Source organism: Quercus suber, unplaced genomic scaffold (assembly GCF_002906115.3).
Source record: "Quercus suber isolate HL8 unplaced genomic scaffold, Cork oak 2.0 scaffold_548, whole genome shotgun sequence".
NCBI lineage: Eukaryota > Viridiplantae > Streptophyta > Magnoliopsida > Fagales > Fagaceae > Quercus > Quercus suber.
In genome coordinates this window covers 332,223-348,740 of record NW_027069996.1, presented here as the reverse complement: position 1 = coordinate 348,740, position 16,518 = coordinate 332,223, and the positions used below count along the sequence as shown (strand labels likewise).

At 35.6% G+C, this 16,518-nt stretch overlaps 1 protein-coding gene across 1 annotated transcript; it reads right to left on the bottom strand.

Annotated features, from left to right (window-relative positions):
* Positions 1 to 346: 346 nt before the first annotated feature.
* On the bottom strand, positions 347 to 10,178 carry LOC112027304 (ultraviolet-B receptor UVR8). Its single transcript, XM_024059984.2, has 10 exons — positions 9,800 to 10,178; positions 8,952 to 9,062; positions 8,788 to 8,848; positions 8,377 to 8,495; positions 6,065 to 6,150; positions 5,679 to 5,880; positions 4,412 to 4,465; positions 3,913 to 4,026; positions 2,594 to 2,650; positions 347 to 811 (listed from the first exon to the last, which is right to left on the bottom strand). The coding sequence occupies exons 1-10, from the start codon at positions 9,974 to 9,976 to the stop codon at positions 689 to 691; spliced, it is 1,104 nt and encodes a 367-aa protein (XP_023915752.1). The 5' UTR covers positions 9,977 to 10,178; the 3' UTR covers positions 347 to 688.
* Between the last annotated feature and the right edge of the window lie 6,340 nt (positions 10,179 to 16,518).

The following is a 16,518-nucleotide window of genomic DNA, read 5'->3' as shown; positions in this document are numbered from 1 at the left end:
ACTCCTTCACCATTTTCTCTAACCCCTCCCACTTCACAAACCCTCTCACTGACCCATTACATGTCTCAACCCTCAGTCCCACCTTTATCTCTTCCACAACCATTCTTGCATTCAAAGGTTGCTCTGCCACCATAGGCCATGCAAGGATTGGAACCCCAGCACATATGCTCTCCAACACAGAATTCCATCCACAGTGACTTAAAAACCCTTGCACACTCTCATGCATCAAAATCTCCCTTTGGTCAACCCATTCTCTCACTAAAATTCCTCTATCTTTTAAAAAAAAAAAAAAAAAAAACAGCATGAAACACAACTAGATATAAAGAAGACACAACAAACTATCACATGACCAAACAAGATAATGAAATGAAAATATATCTATGTTACATTCTGGAGTAGAACAGAAATTTAACTCCTTGTGGAGCGGTTTTGCTGATAATAAAGCACCAACTAAAATAGGTTGGTCTGACTATCACTTTTCCTAGAAGAGAAGGTGGTGTACAGCTGTTGAATGGAATAGAATGACTGTCACCATATTCATCTGGAGTCTGCTAGAGCTGGGTGAGTCAATTTGGGTGGCAGGGACACAAGCATATATGTTGAAAGGTCATTTTGGGAGATTGTTGTTCCAACTGACAGCTCTTGGGATTGGAAGAAGATCCTCCATTTGAGAGCTGAAGCAAGGTCTTTATTGAGAGACTCGTAGGCAGGCAATGGTGAACAGATATTCACTATACCTGACAATTGGCATCCAGATGGCCCTCCACTCTTGAAATATAGCCATAGGATTGTAATGACCCTGCAATAAAACCTACCAGCAAATAGTCTACTATTACATCTGATGGTCATTGTAATTGCCAGATCTGACGATCTAGTTCACATCCAAGAAAAGATGTTTGATGTGCATTTAGGTGGTAAGAACAAGGTGGAATGGCTCCCAGCACATAATAAGCAATACAATTGCAAAGAAACCTGGAATTATATTTGTGTCTGAAAATCTGTTGTAAGTGTGGTGGAGGCTGGTTTGGTTTCCAAAACACATTCCTAAGCACACCTTATATTAGTTGGTTAGCTATTCCTGATAGGCCAACAACTAAAAACAGGCTTGTCGCTTGGGTATATCAAGGTGACTACTATGTTCTTTCTGTAGAAGCAAGCTAGAATCAAGGGATCATATATCTCGTGAGAGTTCTTTCTCTAAAAGAATCGGGTAAGGGGTGGTAGAGAAAATGTCTCATTTAAAAAAGAAGACTGGAGACTGGTGTTAAAGTATTGAGTTTATTTTGATGTTAATGGCCCAATAGGCCCAGTTATGTTATAAGCCCTTATTGGGTTCCCTCTGCTTCTAGTCTCTATATATTATACCCGGTTAGGATTCACTATAATTGACGAGTTGAGTATAAAATAAAGATGTAGCCGCTAGGGTTTTATTCTGTGGATGTAGGCCGTTGGCCAAACCACGTAATCCCTTGTATTATTTTCTCTTTATGGCTTCTGCTTCTTCATATTATTTTATTCTTGTCTTTAACAATTGGAATTTTGAATTAGCTTGGACTGTGAAGAAGGTGAAGAGTAAGAGTTTTCAGAAAGTCATCTGCAGCTTAGCTGGGACAGCAGCTATTTACCACCTATGGCTGAAAGAAATGGAAGGACTCATGATGGCAAGGTGTGCACTACAGAAAAAGTGATTTCAAGAATTATCTTTAATCTTAGAGTCAGATTATCTTGGTGTAGGAATGTAAAAAACACAAACTAAAATAGGTTCCTTTGTAGCACTTGTAGAATTCCTTTTTCTGTGCTTGATCGATGATCTGGTTTGGTGTGCTTAATGGGTCTCTGATGTAGGCTTCCCTTGGTTGGTTGGCTGTTTCTGGTTTTGGCTTGTGTTGTATTTGATTTTGCTGCATAAACAGTGTGTTGTACTGGTGTGTTTCCAAGCAATGAAATTTATTGTTCATTTAAATATATATATATATATATATTCTACATTCAATGACGTGTCACCCAAAAAAATTATCAAGCCAAATTGGTGTTCTCAACTCTCTAGTGAGTTTGGTATTGCCTCAGTGAAGAAGACTTTGGCCACATGATAACAATAAGAAAACATAATATAAATAGACTAATGCAAGTCAGTAAATACAATAAATTTCAAGCACTTACCTGCATTAATGGAAGATAATATAAATAATTACCTAATGTAAAAGACCTTCAGAATAGTCTAAATCAAAACACTATTTCTCCTAATCTTTTAATCTCTTAACATGTCCCCTTAAATGTCATATGGCATAATTGCCAAACTTTATAGATGTAATATGCCATGTTCATGTCTTTTTATTATTATTATTATTATTATAAGTTAATAACATTCTTGATAATTTCAGATGGCATATACCATGTTAATGTCATAGTTACATTCTTAACACTTGTATGGTACAAATGCCAAGAAAACCCACCGAGGGTTAGAATGTTCAAAATTTTTTTTTTTAATTCATTTTTTTTCTTATTCTTTTTTTGAATACATGTTCATTATTTATATTCAAAAATCAGTCTTCTTGTCACAGCATCGACGTGAAAGAGTGTTCAAAATACATACTGAGAATATGCGCCCATCACGCGTAAGTGCAACTGAATGCGTGCCTCCACAAGACACCTGCATCACAGATGAGCAAAATTTGTAACAGACTTTCAAAAAGAAGAGAGTTTTTTTTCCCCCAAAGATTTCTAAGTATTGAAATGATACTAAAAACAATTTCCCTAATAGCCTTTGGAGGAACATGCACATCCATAGGAGTTGCAACAAAAGCAAAATGAGGATGCATAGGGCATCACCTGAAAATGAGTATAAAAAACTTAATGGTGTCATAAGTTGTGTGCTAAAACTATGATATACATGATTACACCATGCTAAGGACTCAATTAATATGTAACAGATCACAAAATAGACTCATCTTTGTTCCTGCATAAATGATCTCATTTCCAAGGGATGCTAACCCTTTGTCAATTCAAAAAGATTTCTATCATGCCATGAATGCAAAAAATATAGGATAAGAAGGAAGTAAATGATAAGGATAATAAGGAGGTATCTCTAAACCTAACATGAATATCAGCAATTTCATTATGGATTTTTAAGCATCTAAATTAATTGAAATGGCACTTAATAGTAATTTTATATTGGAATTATACACACGCCTCATGGGTTTTGAAGTCTGAACCCATGAACTCACCTCCATCTCACTCTAACGAAAGAGGTGGAGGAGGTTCCATTTTAATTAAAGCTCATTGGCAACTACATTTCATAGAGATTTCTACAAATACAGCAATTATTTGGAGAAATAACATATTTCCCTTTCAATAATTAGCATTTGTGTTGAATCTTTAATGACTGTTCTCTGTTTTAAAAATAAAATATAATATTAAAAATATAAAAAGTGATTCTGAAAATTGGATTTATGCCTTTAAACTACGGGAAACACTGGAAGTTCTTTATGGCGATGCTTCCACAAGTACTTGGGGAAGAACAAATACCTCCATCCCAGAGGATGTTCACTTTTTTCTTTTTCAGTTTTTTTCTTGTCCATGGTTCTTGATATGATCTAGTACTTTTGAACCTGTTGCAGACCCTCAGATTATTTATTAATTTGTTTTTTGGTAATGCAAGACATGTGGAATGATGTCCTTGGATTGAAAGGAAAGTTAAAACCTAGCAGTTTTGACTTTTTAAAATATATAATATATGCTAGCAGATTTGATTCTATCTCCCACTCATTCAACACAACGCAGATTATGACACCATATTTGTGAGCTGTACATCCAACTATAATCCAATTAAGCTAATCTATTGCTAGTGATGTGCCCAAAATAAATCTATGCTGGTTCCTGAACAATACTAATAAATAAATAAAATGCCGGTACCTGAACAATGTCCTCTCCAGCTAGTAAATTAACCCTCTGAGGCACCATTTTACTGCTCTTGTCACTATCTCCAAATCCCAGCCTCCCATGTTCACCTCTTCCCCATCCATACACCTGCAAGGGAATGGCTGATATTTTAAGGCAATAAACTTAAAACCTTGAGTGTAACTCGGCTTCTTTTTCCAGTAGGCAATGGCCTAGCCAGTTGCCAATTCAGTTATAACATAAAACATAAAAGGATAAATTAATAGTAAAGATAGTACAAACGTTAACTTTTGCTTTGGTTGCAAATCATGACTAAAATGAATTAAAACGCTATCTGAGTTCTCAAGCAGGATTAATTTTTATTCTTAAACAAAAGCTCACTTCAATTTGCAATTTGGTCAATTTAACTTTGAAGTTTCATGTTTTCAACTAATTTCTCCTGACCAAGTAAAAATAACAATATACAATAGATATACACCAAAAAAGAATGTCTTGAGAGAGAGAGAGAGATCACCTCTCCATCATCCGTCAATGCAGTAGAATGCCAGCCTCCAGCAGCAATATCAACCTAGACGTGCATACAGGTAAAGGGGATGTCAGACGAGTTACAACATGAACCAATAAATAAGCACAGTTTTAAAAATTTATCTAGCATAACATATGTAAGTCATTGTTTCTATCCTAACTAGAGCATAAATGTCAACAACGAAAATTAAAGATTAATTAGTTATAACTGGCCAACAAGAAAATGTATAAGAATATAAGATATCAGAACTTGTAAAAACATTGGAAACTGAAACTAGATAGAAGCAAAAAAAGTTGCAGTTCTATTTGATGTTAGGAAGGTGCTCGTTATCTATTGTTTATTATGATTTGCATAAGTAGTGTGTGTTATCAACTTTTGATAGTACTAAACCTTTCCACCAAATGTTTTATTGGTGACATTTGTGAAAAAACTAAGTTGCATCTCCCGTCTTGTTTCAAGGATTCACATGTTTTTATCGTAGATGCAAATGAGGACTTCGCAAAGAAACTACACAATGTACTCAGTTATGTCTCTGAAGTAGTTCTAGAATGGATTTTTTAGACTAACGTGATAGAAGAGTAGAAGCAATTGGCTAAATAAGCAACATTTCTATTTTGTCAAGACCTGACAAAACATGTGCTAATGGTTTTCATCTCAAACTTATGTGAACTGCTGACTGGGTTGATGCATTCAGCCAAGTGGATTCCAACAAACACATCAAGTTGCAAGCTTCCACACATGCTTCAAAGTTGAATGTGTCCATGCATTGGATGGAGGGTAAGGTTATGTATTCAAGATCTATTGGGTGCCTTTATAACTTACCAATAAAGAAGTGTAGGAATGAAAAAAGAAAACACACTCCACAACCAATTGGATTCTTGAACCCTTTTTCTTCAGTTGTTTTCACAAAATATTATGACTCAAGGAAAACTTGAACTGTAAAATTATTCATGCCTGAAAGCCAAAAAGCTTGCAACCAGATGAAGCCTAGTAACTAGGTCAACAAAGGACTTTATAAGTTTCCTTCCTATGCCATGAACCTAAGCATGCTTTACACCCAATTCAACAGAACGGTAATGGCAGAACTAGTGTAGAAATTATTAATCAGAGAAAATCAGAAATAACAAATTCATAAAATTTCAGAAGCCACACATTCAGATGAAATTGAAAGCAACATCCATGGTGATAGCCATTAATACCTAATGGAAATAAAGCAGGCAGATTAAAAAAAAGGATTTTAAATGAAAGTACAAACCAAAGTAAGTCCAGAAAGCCCATTAACAAGAATAGGTTGTGATCTTGGTTGAGTATCTCCGGTTCCAAGTTGTCCATATTCATTATTACCCCATGCCCATAAAGTTCCATCTTCTTGGAGAGCCAGGTTATGAAATGCTCCAACTGCAATGAGCCTCACTCTTTCAAGACCTTGTACTCGAACAGGAACAGAGATCTGTTTTCTGTAAATACAATATAAAGATTATGTCAACTAAAACTGAAAAACTACTTATTTTTTAAGCATGCAGTTACAATGCCAGTAAAGCACACTCCATAAGGTCAGTAACAAGCTGACCTGTTTAATTAATTAGGTACAAGAGATTCATAAAAAATAAAATGACAGAATTAAGTCTTAGAGGGGTATACATGTCTCCAGGAGGCCATGGCTGACCCCATGTCCATACATTCCCATCACGTGTGAGTACTACAGAGTGAGTACCTCCTGCAGCTACCTGTGACATAAGAAGTTAGAAGATATTAAACGCACAAATAGAGCTAGCCATGTCAATGTATGAATGCAAATATGCAGATAGAACGGAGAAGGAGGTGGAGACAAGAAACTTCCAATACTGTGCTTAAATAACAAATAAATTCCCAGTCCCAGGTTACTTAAGAGTTCATTAATCAAAAAATGTGTTTTTCTTTTTCTTTTTAAGTTAAAAAACATATACTTAGAATTGCATTAATAAAAAAAAATATGTGCTTATCCATGCATGTTGAATAGATGAGGCACATAGAAACTATGAATGGTATTATAAGTAAAGACTTCTGCATTCCATGGACAAATCACTAGAATGAATCTTGGAATGAACTGCACTATGAATTGAAATGATAGCTAAAAGAAATGGATCAGGTCATTGAATGAGTTTCAAAAACTGTAATCATGAAGATGATGAAAAAACAAGATTTACAAAATAACAGTGCTTCAGTGATACTTAACTTAAGTTCAACTGCATCATATCCATCATATGAAGATGAAAAACATTTCTCAATATGGGTGTAACACAATGTTTGGTTTGGTGAAAATAGGAGGGAAGGAAGAGATTAGGGAAGAAATTGATGGAAAAGTGGCTTGGTTCCCTTGTTTGGTTCATGGGAAGGAGGGAAGGAAAGGTATGGTTGATGATGTGGATGGATGGGATTTCAAACGAGTCCACCATCTTGTGTCGCAAATTGGGTTCATATTACTTTAATGCCCTTTATTTTACTAATTTATTGCTTTTTTAATAGTTTGTTATTTTGCTGAACTTTTTTCCAATTCTTTAAATACATAATTTTTTGTTTCTATCTTATCCAAGCTTAACTAGTTATTATCCAGGTGTGAGATGTTGAAATCAAGAACAAAAAAGTATTTATACCCCTTAATAAAACATGCAAAATAAAAATAAAAATAAAAGGTTGAAATGTTATAGTTATCATATATTTTATGTGTGTGTGTGTGTGTACAATTTTTCTCTTTTACCCAAACTTAACAAGACGTTTTCCGCACATGGGACATCTAATCCTAAGAAAATTATTTGTAACCCCCTAATAAACATGCAAATTCAATATATATATATATATATATAATTGTACTTATATAATATTGAAATATGTCAAATATATCCATAAGGGCATATAAATCAAACATATTTTCCTTTACAAACCAAACAAGTGCAAGATTTATTCATTTGTTTTCTATCTTTTCCTCCCTACTTCCAAACACACATAAGGAAAGATATCCTCTTCTCTTTCCTTTCTGTTCCCTCCCCTCAAGTGCGACCAAACATAATGTATTATTATTTATAACTATCTAGAAAAATACGAGAAAATGAAGAAATAAATACCCCCCACTCCCCTATCTCCCTCATGTGGATACCAAAAGCAATGCTAATTATAATTTAAAATTTCATTATTGTAATTTTATTATTATTGAGGATCATTTGGGATAATGTTTAAGGTTTAAATTAATTTCCTTATAAATATTTGATTTGACAAATGAAATTTGATATTGGAATTTTCCAATAGTTGACAGTTGATTCTTGGAAACCTAGGTGCTGATTCCTATGTTTTTCCTACTTGGTGCTGATTCCAAGAAATCTAGATTCTGATTCCTAGGTCCTATCCTTTCTTTTCTGTTAATTGTTTTTCCCCAGTTTTTCCTTTTTGCACTTGTGGCATCACTCCCCTAATGAGACCACTAGTTCTAGACCAACTTAGGTTCCAAACCAGTGTCAAACTCTATTTCTGAATAGTGCATTCAAAAGATATCCAAAAAATCAGTATAATGCAAAACATAATAAGACTCTAGCTCTGATCTTGATCATGAATTACATAGCCAGAGGAATTTAAAAGAGCTTACTTTCCTATTCTTCTGTTATTGTCCTAACAATGGAACAGCTATTTTAATGTCATTGTGGCCTACAAGGATGAAGCTGACTCCCAGAAAACGATGACAAGCTTATTTGCATGCCAAGTGGCTCAAATAAAATTCATAAAAACCAATGTTTATAATAATGCAATGTAGAGCTCTGGCACTTAAAGCATATAAATATTTTGATAAGTAATAAAATTTTATAAAAGAGCACACTTAAAGCATGTAATGCCAAGCTGCTGAGAAATAAAACAAAGCCAGAGAATGAGTATTAAATGCTTAAACTTCTAGTATAGTTCCACACTTTGGCATGAATAAAAATTACCTGACGAACTACAAGCTTTGGTGCACAAATCTTAGGAATCACTATATCCCTTCGCAAAGGCCTACCAGTGTCATCTTTCCTCTCTGGTTCTTCCCCACATTGCCCATACTCATTTCCACCTGCGTCAATTTCCCACACATCAACAGAATACCACTAATCCTCACTCATTGAGACAACAAAGCAAAAATAAAGAAACCATACTTAAGTGTATCTTGTTATTTTTTCAAAATGTCACAAACAAAATGCCAACTTAGCTAATTTAATGCACTCAGGCCTCAGCTAAGTTGATTGAACCCTTTTTTAATTATAAATTATGAAAAATCTAAATCCCCAATGTTTTAAATATGTTTCTTTTTTTAATCTCAATAAAGTAAAGAAATAAGCAAGATAAACAAAGGTTAGTTAAATTACCCCAGGCATAAGCTCGGCCTTGTTCATCCACAGCCAAACAGTGCCACCCACCAATGGCTGCCTAGAACAAATCAAAACACCCAAAATGGAAATATTATACCAACAGAAACCAATCTTTCCACATTTATACTCAAAGCAATGGTGATCAAAATTACAACAATTACCTGAACAATTTTAACATTGGCTAGTGCCTTAACCTGGCTCGGAATGTTCTCAGTCTTGGTCTCTGGTGGGTGCCCCAATGTCCCTCTTTGGTTCCACCCCCATGTGAACAACTAACAACCACCCAATCCAACCCAACAAAACAAGACAAAACAAAAATCAATAATAGTAGTAGGTGTTAGAGATATACACTGATTCATAACCCAATCACATTGTAAGATACAACAAAATTGCTTTATAAAACTTACATAAACATTATAGATATACATGTATTAATGTTATATTTATTATAAATTTGGAACATATTAATTAATGACTAATTTAATCATCATTTGTGCAATAATATTGAACAAAGCTAACTAAATAAATCAAATTAAAATATATTTACAAGCTATTTATATTTTTCCTCTCATCATATTACTCAATCAACCTCATCTCAATGCCAATGGTATCATCATTTTGCAAAATCATGTCATCATTGAAATCCTCTTCTTCTTCTTCATCTCATACATTTACTATCTTTTATTTTTGCTCTAAAATCTCAATTTAAACCCACCTATCAAAGTAGCGTCCGATACATAAAAATATTCAATTATGTATTGTACAATTCATGAGTATAGTGGATACTTTCTTAGTTTGATTGGATTCGTATCGTTCGATACTAACAACTATAGTCTTAAATGCAAGACCTCATTACTAGGAAATGAGGCAGAGGTAGAGCTAATTGGGCTTAACCATTTAAGATACACAATACAATAATTTTCTAGCGTAGTTGTTGTAGTAGTAGTAGTAGAAGGAGTGAGTTTAAAAGAGATAGAGAATATAATGAAGTGAAATAGAAGGAAGGGACCTTTCCGTCGTCGCAAATGGCGAGGGAGTTGCGGCTGCCGGCAACGACGGAGCGGACGGAGTAGGAATCGAGGGCTTTGATGGGATACGCCCATTCTTTCTCTTCGTTGTTCCCTATTCCCAATTGCCCATCCTCTCCTGACCCCCAAGCGATGATAGCCGAGGTGTTGGAGGCCATTGAGTTTGAGGGGAAGAGTGCTTGAAGTTGAAGCAGCTACTCAAGACTCAAGTGCGACTGTGTGACGGTGGGCGGCGAGTGGCTGTGTTGTCTACTTGTCTGTGTCTCTGTGTCCCTTTTTTTTTTCTTTTTTTCTTTTTTTACTTTTTGTGTATATGATATGATATGGGCAAAGATAAAAGTCACTTTCTACTTTTTATTGCACTTGAGAGAGTGGGGGAAAATTGCGAACCCGATTCGAAAATTTGTACTTACCTAGTTTTGGTCTAGTGGATGATAGTGTCATAGTGATGATTGATGGAGAGTGGAGACGTGGTCTGGCATACGGCGACGTATGCTGTAAAGGGTTTTATCGGGTAATAAAAATGAGTATTTGCCAATTGGATAAGCCTAGGTAAACAATTTCACAACAAAAAATTCGATAAAAAACTATTAATAGTAGGTGAAAAATTATGTCAGTAATGAGTCCAAATAAAAATTATTAATAAATTGTCTCCTAAGTTTTGTTGTGAAATTTTTTAGAATGCATGTATGAATGAAGTCTCATAATAAGAATGTTAATATTCAAAACATTGGTTAATATAACATACCACTTAACCCTATTAAATTGTGTAAAGTTGTGATTTACAATTATTTTGTGTTGACTTTAATTTCGTGTCAAATTTGGTTGTAATTATATTCAATCTTTTGTACCCTATACTTTATGTGGGATTTCATTGTAAGGGTTGTGTGTGAGAGAGAGTGTGAAGACTTAAAGCAAAGTGAAGAGCAAAGAAGTTTTTGCGGGTAGCTCGCGAGAAGCTTTTCTACAAAGTGAAGCATGTGATCAGCATATGACTGGAATGCGAAGAGTCATGACAGATGGTGACAACTAGGTTTCGCGAGTGTCTCGTAGGTAAGACCTTCCCACAAGATACCCGCGAAACATTCTATTTTGCCAATTTTTCATGTCTAATACACCCTATCCCTAACCACACTATATATACCCACATTACCCACAGATGTTGAGGAGTGCTTTCAAAGAGAAAACCTTAACCATAACCCTTAAGAGTAAGAGATTGTTATAACCATAATTCTTTACACAATCCATTGTGGTTTTCCTCAACTCCTACCTCTCCATTTTCATATCCTTGAGAGGTTGATAGCCTAGACACTTACCACACACATTCTGAGTGTCAAGTGAGATTTTGGTGTTGCTGGGAAGTATTGGAAGAAGCCAAGTTTTGGCAGATGCAATCGGGCATATTGTGGGATCCGGAGAGCTAAACAAGACACGGTTCTGAGAAGCCTTGTTAGAGTAAGAGTTTGGAGGGCTCAAGTGTATTGGGTAGATTAGGAGGGTCTCTTGCTATTTGTGTGTCCCAACTAATTTTCTAGTGGATCGAATTACCGCTTGGAGAGCAGCGGAGAGGTTTTATGCCGAGTACTTCGATTTCCTCTTTGATAATACATCAGCGTGTTATCTTGTGTTTGTATTCTTCTTTCCTACTTTTTTAACTTTTATTATACTACTCTGATTTGATGAATATGGTTTAGAGTAATTTTATTGTTTGTTCGCTCGCATTTACTTTATTCTACACTTAGTTTAAATTAGAGTAAAATCAACTGAGCCATAATCTTTAATTTGGGAGTTTGAACAGCTCTTGTGTGTTTTTAATACATAATCGAGCTTTCAATTGGTATCAGAGCACGTATACTTGCTATGGTTTCATTACCTAAGTGTGATCCTAGGCCCTCTTTAAGATGGATCAATCTCAATCTCTTAATGCTCCACCATTCTTTGATGGGAGCAACTATGCGTTTTGGAAAGTCCATATGAGGGCATTCCTCTATGTTATAGATGAGTCGGCATGAGATTCTGACGAGAATGGGTATGTTAGACCTACAACACCTAAGTCCGAATGGGACAAGGCAACTCTTGCTTTGGCAAATGCAAAAAATAAAGCAATTACGCTACTTTCTGTGGTGTGTCTACTGATGAATTTTACAGGATATCGCATGTGGATATTGCCAAGGAAGCTTGGATGATTCATGAGACTACCTATGAGGGTACCAAGAAAGTCAAGGACACAAAACTCCAAATGCTTACCACTCAATTTGAAAAGCTCAAGATGAGTGACGATGAGTCATTTGATTCATTCTATGGGAAGCTCAATGAAATCGTGATTGCCAAGCTCAACTTGGAGAAAAGATTGAGGATGCTAAGGTGGTGAGAAAGATTTTGAGGTCCTTACCAGCAAGCTTCCTTGCAAAGGTCACAGCTATAGAAGAGCGTAAAGATTTAGATGAGATCAAGATCCAAGAACTCATTGGATCACTCCAAACATATGATCTTGGACTACCTTCCCACAAGCCAAGCAAATTATTGGCTCTCAAAACCATCAACAAGAGAATGGATGACTCCTTTGAAGAAGATGATGTGGAGAAGGAGGTAGCATTCCTCGCAAAGAACTTTCGAAAATTTTTGAAGATGAAAAACAGTGGGAAGTTATTCAGCAAAGGAAAGTTTTCATCTCCCAAAAGCGATAGGAGGAAGTTCAAGAAGAAAGATGGGAATGACTCTCACACTCAAGGAATTGTGTGCTACGAATGCAATAGTCATGGACATCTCAAGAAGGAGTGTCCCAACTTTCTGAAAGGGAAGGGTAAAGTGTTTGCCATTACACTTAGTAATTCTAAAAGCTCAAATTCAAATATGGATGGAGAATGTGATAGTGAAGGAAACTATAGGGCTTTCATGGCAATTATCTCCGTTGACTCTAAGGATGACTTGAGCAAATTGGTTGATGAACTTAGTGATCATTCCAAGGGTGAGGAGGTTGAAGACTCAGAAGATGAAAAAGTATGTCAAACTGAAGGGGAGAACAACCTTCAAGAAGCATATGATTCATTGCTAGAAGATTGTGGCAAATACGCCAAGGTTGCGAACCATGCTATGAAAAAGATGAAGAAGATTGAAGAAAAGCATAGGAATACACTTGTGCAACTCAAGGAAGCGAAATTTGAAGTAGAAGAACTCAAGGGAGAACTTGTTGAAGCTTACTCTAAGATCAAGTTTTTTGAACTTGAAATTATTCAAGCTAATGTCAAGGTTAAGCGCATCTCCACCAAGAAACTTGACAACGTGCTGTCCTCACAAAAATCTTTACATGAATAGACCGGTTTAGGGTATACCAGAGAAGGAAGCTCTAGCAGCAAACCCAAGAAGGAAGTAAGGTTTGTATCAGCCAAGAATGAAGAGAAACTCAAAGAAGTGAAGCCTAAGACAGAGACCCTTGCTACTATAAAAAAAAACCACTAGCACAAAACCAAAGGAAAAAGGGAAGTCACTACCCAAAAATCAAAGGGGGCTTCAAGTGAAGCATATATGTCATCGTTGTGGTGTACAAGAGCATACAAGGCTGAACTGTTTCAAACTTCATGCACTCAAGAAGGCTGACTCAATGCATGACCAAGAAAGTTCAAAGAGAAGACCAAAGGGAGCACAAGGTAAGGGAGAAAATGAGGGACATCTCATTAGAGATGTTATGGAAATGTTGAAGAACATCTCACTATGCCTTGCTAGTTTCACTCCGAGGCTTGAAAATTATGTTGGTTGTATCCCTCCATCTAAGGCTTTCACCAAAAACGCACGTAAAGTGTGGGTGAAGAAAGGTACTTGTGCATGATCACTCTCTATGCCCATGCATTAATACTTCCAATGTTTAGGGTCATAGGTTCATGCATCATGACATTCATAACCCTCTTGTGTCATTGCTTTCGGTTTGTAGCATGTTTCTTTTCGAGTTTGTTTTGTTCTTATTGTATTTGTTGATCTTACTTTACATGTTCTGTTTTTTAGTGTGTTGAAAAAATTCAAAAACCCATAAAAATTGAAAAATCTCCAAAAAGTTTGATCACTTGTGTTGTGTATATCACATGTGAGTTTGGCCTAGTATCTTCGTACTAATGGCGTAGTGCATTTACGAGCTTAATTTGTTATGTATGCACATATATCTTTGTGGGAAAAATCTTGAAATTTATGTGTGATTGTTGTAAATCGATCTTCATGCTTGTCATGAATGATTAGTCAATAGTCTTAATGGTTTTGATACATGTATAGACTTGTGCCTATATATCTTCCCACACTTTTTATATTTTTGCTTAAGGAGCTCAACAAATGTAAATCTCAAAATGAAAAGAGATAATGAGCTGCAAAAGTCATCGTACATACTAGAACTTGACTATGAAAAAGGGAAAGCGATTTTTATTGAAATGAATGGTACCCAAAAAGCCAAAGGCTTACATTCAATATTGAAATATCAAAAATTTCAAGCACCGATCTCAAAATGAGATGTACTATTCAAAAAAATCAAATGTTATGAATTGTAAATAAGCCAAATGAAAAGTTTCAAAGATATGTAATCATTTTCTTGTGGGAGGTCATATATGTTTATTTTTATAATTGAGATAGACCACTTGACCTAGTAACAGTTGTGTATAACTTGATTAAATTGATCATTGAATCTTCACTCTAGACTTATGACCATTCCACATTTGATACTCGCACATAACACACAAGACTTTTGTTCAATAAATGCTTATTTCATTTGTGTGATTGTACATGATCAAATGTGATGTGTATGCTCAATTGCTTGTCGATGAAACCCAAAAAGATTTTTGAGTATTTTATATGTTTTTGAAAGTGTTTTTATACTTTCGTGTTTCAAGTTTTTGTTCAAATTGCATTTTTCATGTTTTTCATCAAAAACTTCTTTAGAGACATTTTCGCGAAAAGCTCACGACTAAGCTCTTCCTGCGAAAATAGGTTAAGGCAAAAACATGAAAACACAAAATTCAGATAGAGACTTTCATGACTGTCTCGTGACTATTTTGCGACTAAAGACTTCTCGCGAAAGGTTTTGTGCTTCAGATGCAGTTTTGTGAGTAACTTCACGAGTATGTAACCCATGAAAAAACGCATGTTTTCAGTTTTAAAGGGCTGATGTGACAGATTTTCAAACACATCCTATTTTCTCTCTTTTCACCTTCCTCGTGCCTCTCTCAAACCTAAATCAATTTTCACTCAAAACCCCAAAAAACTTTAAGTACAATCTCTGCAAAATCACTTCAAATGTATGTTTTCAACAATCTTTTCTTCTTTTTCCCTTAGATTATGCAAAATTTGTTCTAGGTTACTTGAATTGATGATTTTTGAAAAAGGGGTTAGGAACCATGATTTTGGTAAAAAAAAAAATTTCAAATTTTTGATTAGGCTTTGTCCCACTTGACTTGTTTGTGATTGTGTTGGCCCTATGTGGCAATTTTAACATGTATTTAGGCAGTTTTTAACATGTTCATGCATTGTCCACATGTTAAGTATAGTGTTGCATATCAAGTGTTTGATAAAATGCTCAAGTGGCATTTTGTGTTGTTTTGGACTTCAATGAGTTCCAAAGTTTGCGATTTACCTTGATTGAACTTGTTTATCTTGTTTTGATCATAGGTTGTGTGTTTTACACACTTTGACCAAATGTGCTTCATCATGCCTTGTCATGCATCACCTAAGCACACCTTATGCACACTTGATGCACACACAAGCACAGTTGTCATTTTTTTTTTTGCATTTTAATGATATTTACATGTTTTAGCACTTATACCCTATTCATATGACATTGTTGTGTTCTGTCTTAAGTTTTTGTGCTTATGTTTATGGACTAACTTGACACTAATCAAGTTTGTGTTCGTGTTTTGTGGTTTACACTTGTGTTTCTTTGTTTTGTGTTTATTTGTGCAGATGGCTCCCACCAAACACCCTACTTCCAAGAAATCCTCCAAGCGTCCACGCACGGACTCCGACAACTTCAGGTCCATTAAGGCAAACATGGCTTATAACGATTGCTATAAACGAGAAACAATCATTATGGAAAGGATTGTTCGATTGGACACTCTTGAGAACACTTCCATACTTGAAGTGTTCAAGGAGAGAACTTGGACGAAGCTGCTAAATTCAAGTGGCAATGTTTATGAGGAAATCATACGAGAATTCTTCGCCAATGCCACTATCGATGGAGACCACATAAACTGCTAGGTGTGACACAAGGAATTTGTTATCATAAGGGACTCCATCCAAGAATTCTTAGAAGTGCGTCCACCCTCTCAACCAATCTCCATACAATATGATGACAGATTGGACTCTCTTCAGCCAATGGTGAGCCCCTTGGTGGCTCTCTAAAAAAGAAGTCAATGAATACTATTCCCTTCAATGCAGAGATGAGGACATTGGCGTATGTAATGATCCACAATTTATACCCGGTGATGAACTTGACCTCATTGGCCACTCGAAGGACCATTTTCCTATATGATCTCTACACACATAAAGAGATCGACATATGTGGACACATATACCACCTCTTCACAAAGAACATCACCAAAAGAAACTCCAGGACAATCTTGCCTTTTCCCACTCTCATCATGGGCCTCATTACAAAGACAAAACTGAAGATTACAAGCGGCCTTATTGTCGTGCCAAGGGACTATCCCATTGGTGCTAATACAGTGAA

Bases quoted from the DNA above. Each gene is read 5' to 3' on its own strand.
- LOC112027304 (XM_024059984.2), bottom strand. From the start codon at position 9,976: ATGGCCTCCAACACCTCGGCTATCATCGCTTGGGGGTCAGGAGAGGAT. The intron at 8,496-8,787 runs GTAATTTAACTA...AAATTGACGCAG, and splicing joins AGGCCGAGCTTATGCCTGGG to GTGGAAATGAGTATGGGCAA. The intron at 5,881-6,064 runs GTATACCCCTCT...TTGTATTTACAG, and splicing joins CCATGGCCTCCTGGAGACAT to AAAACAGATCTCTGTTCCTG.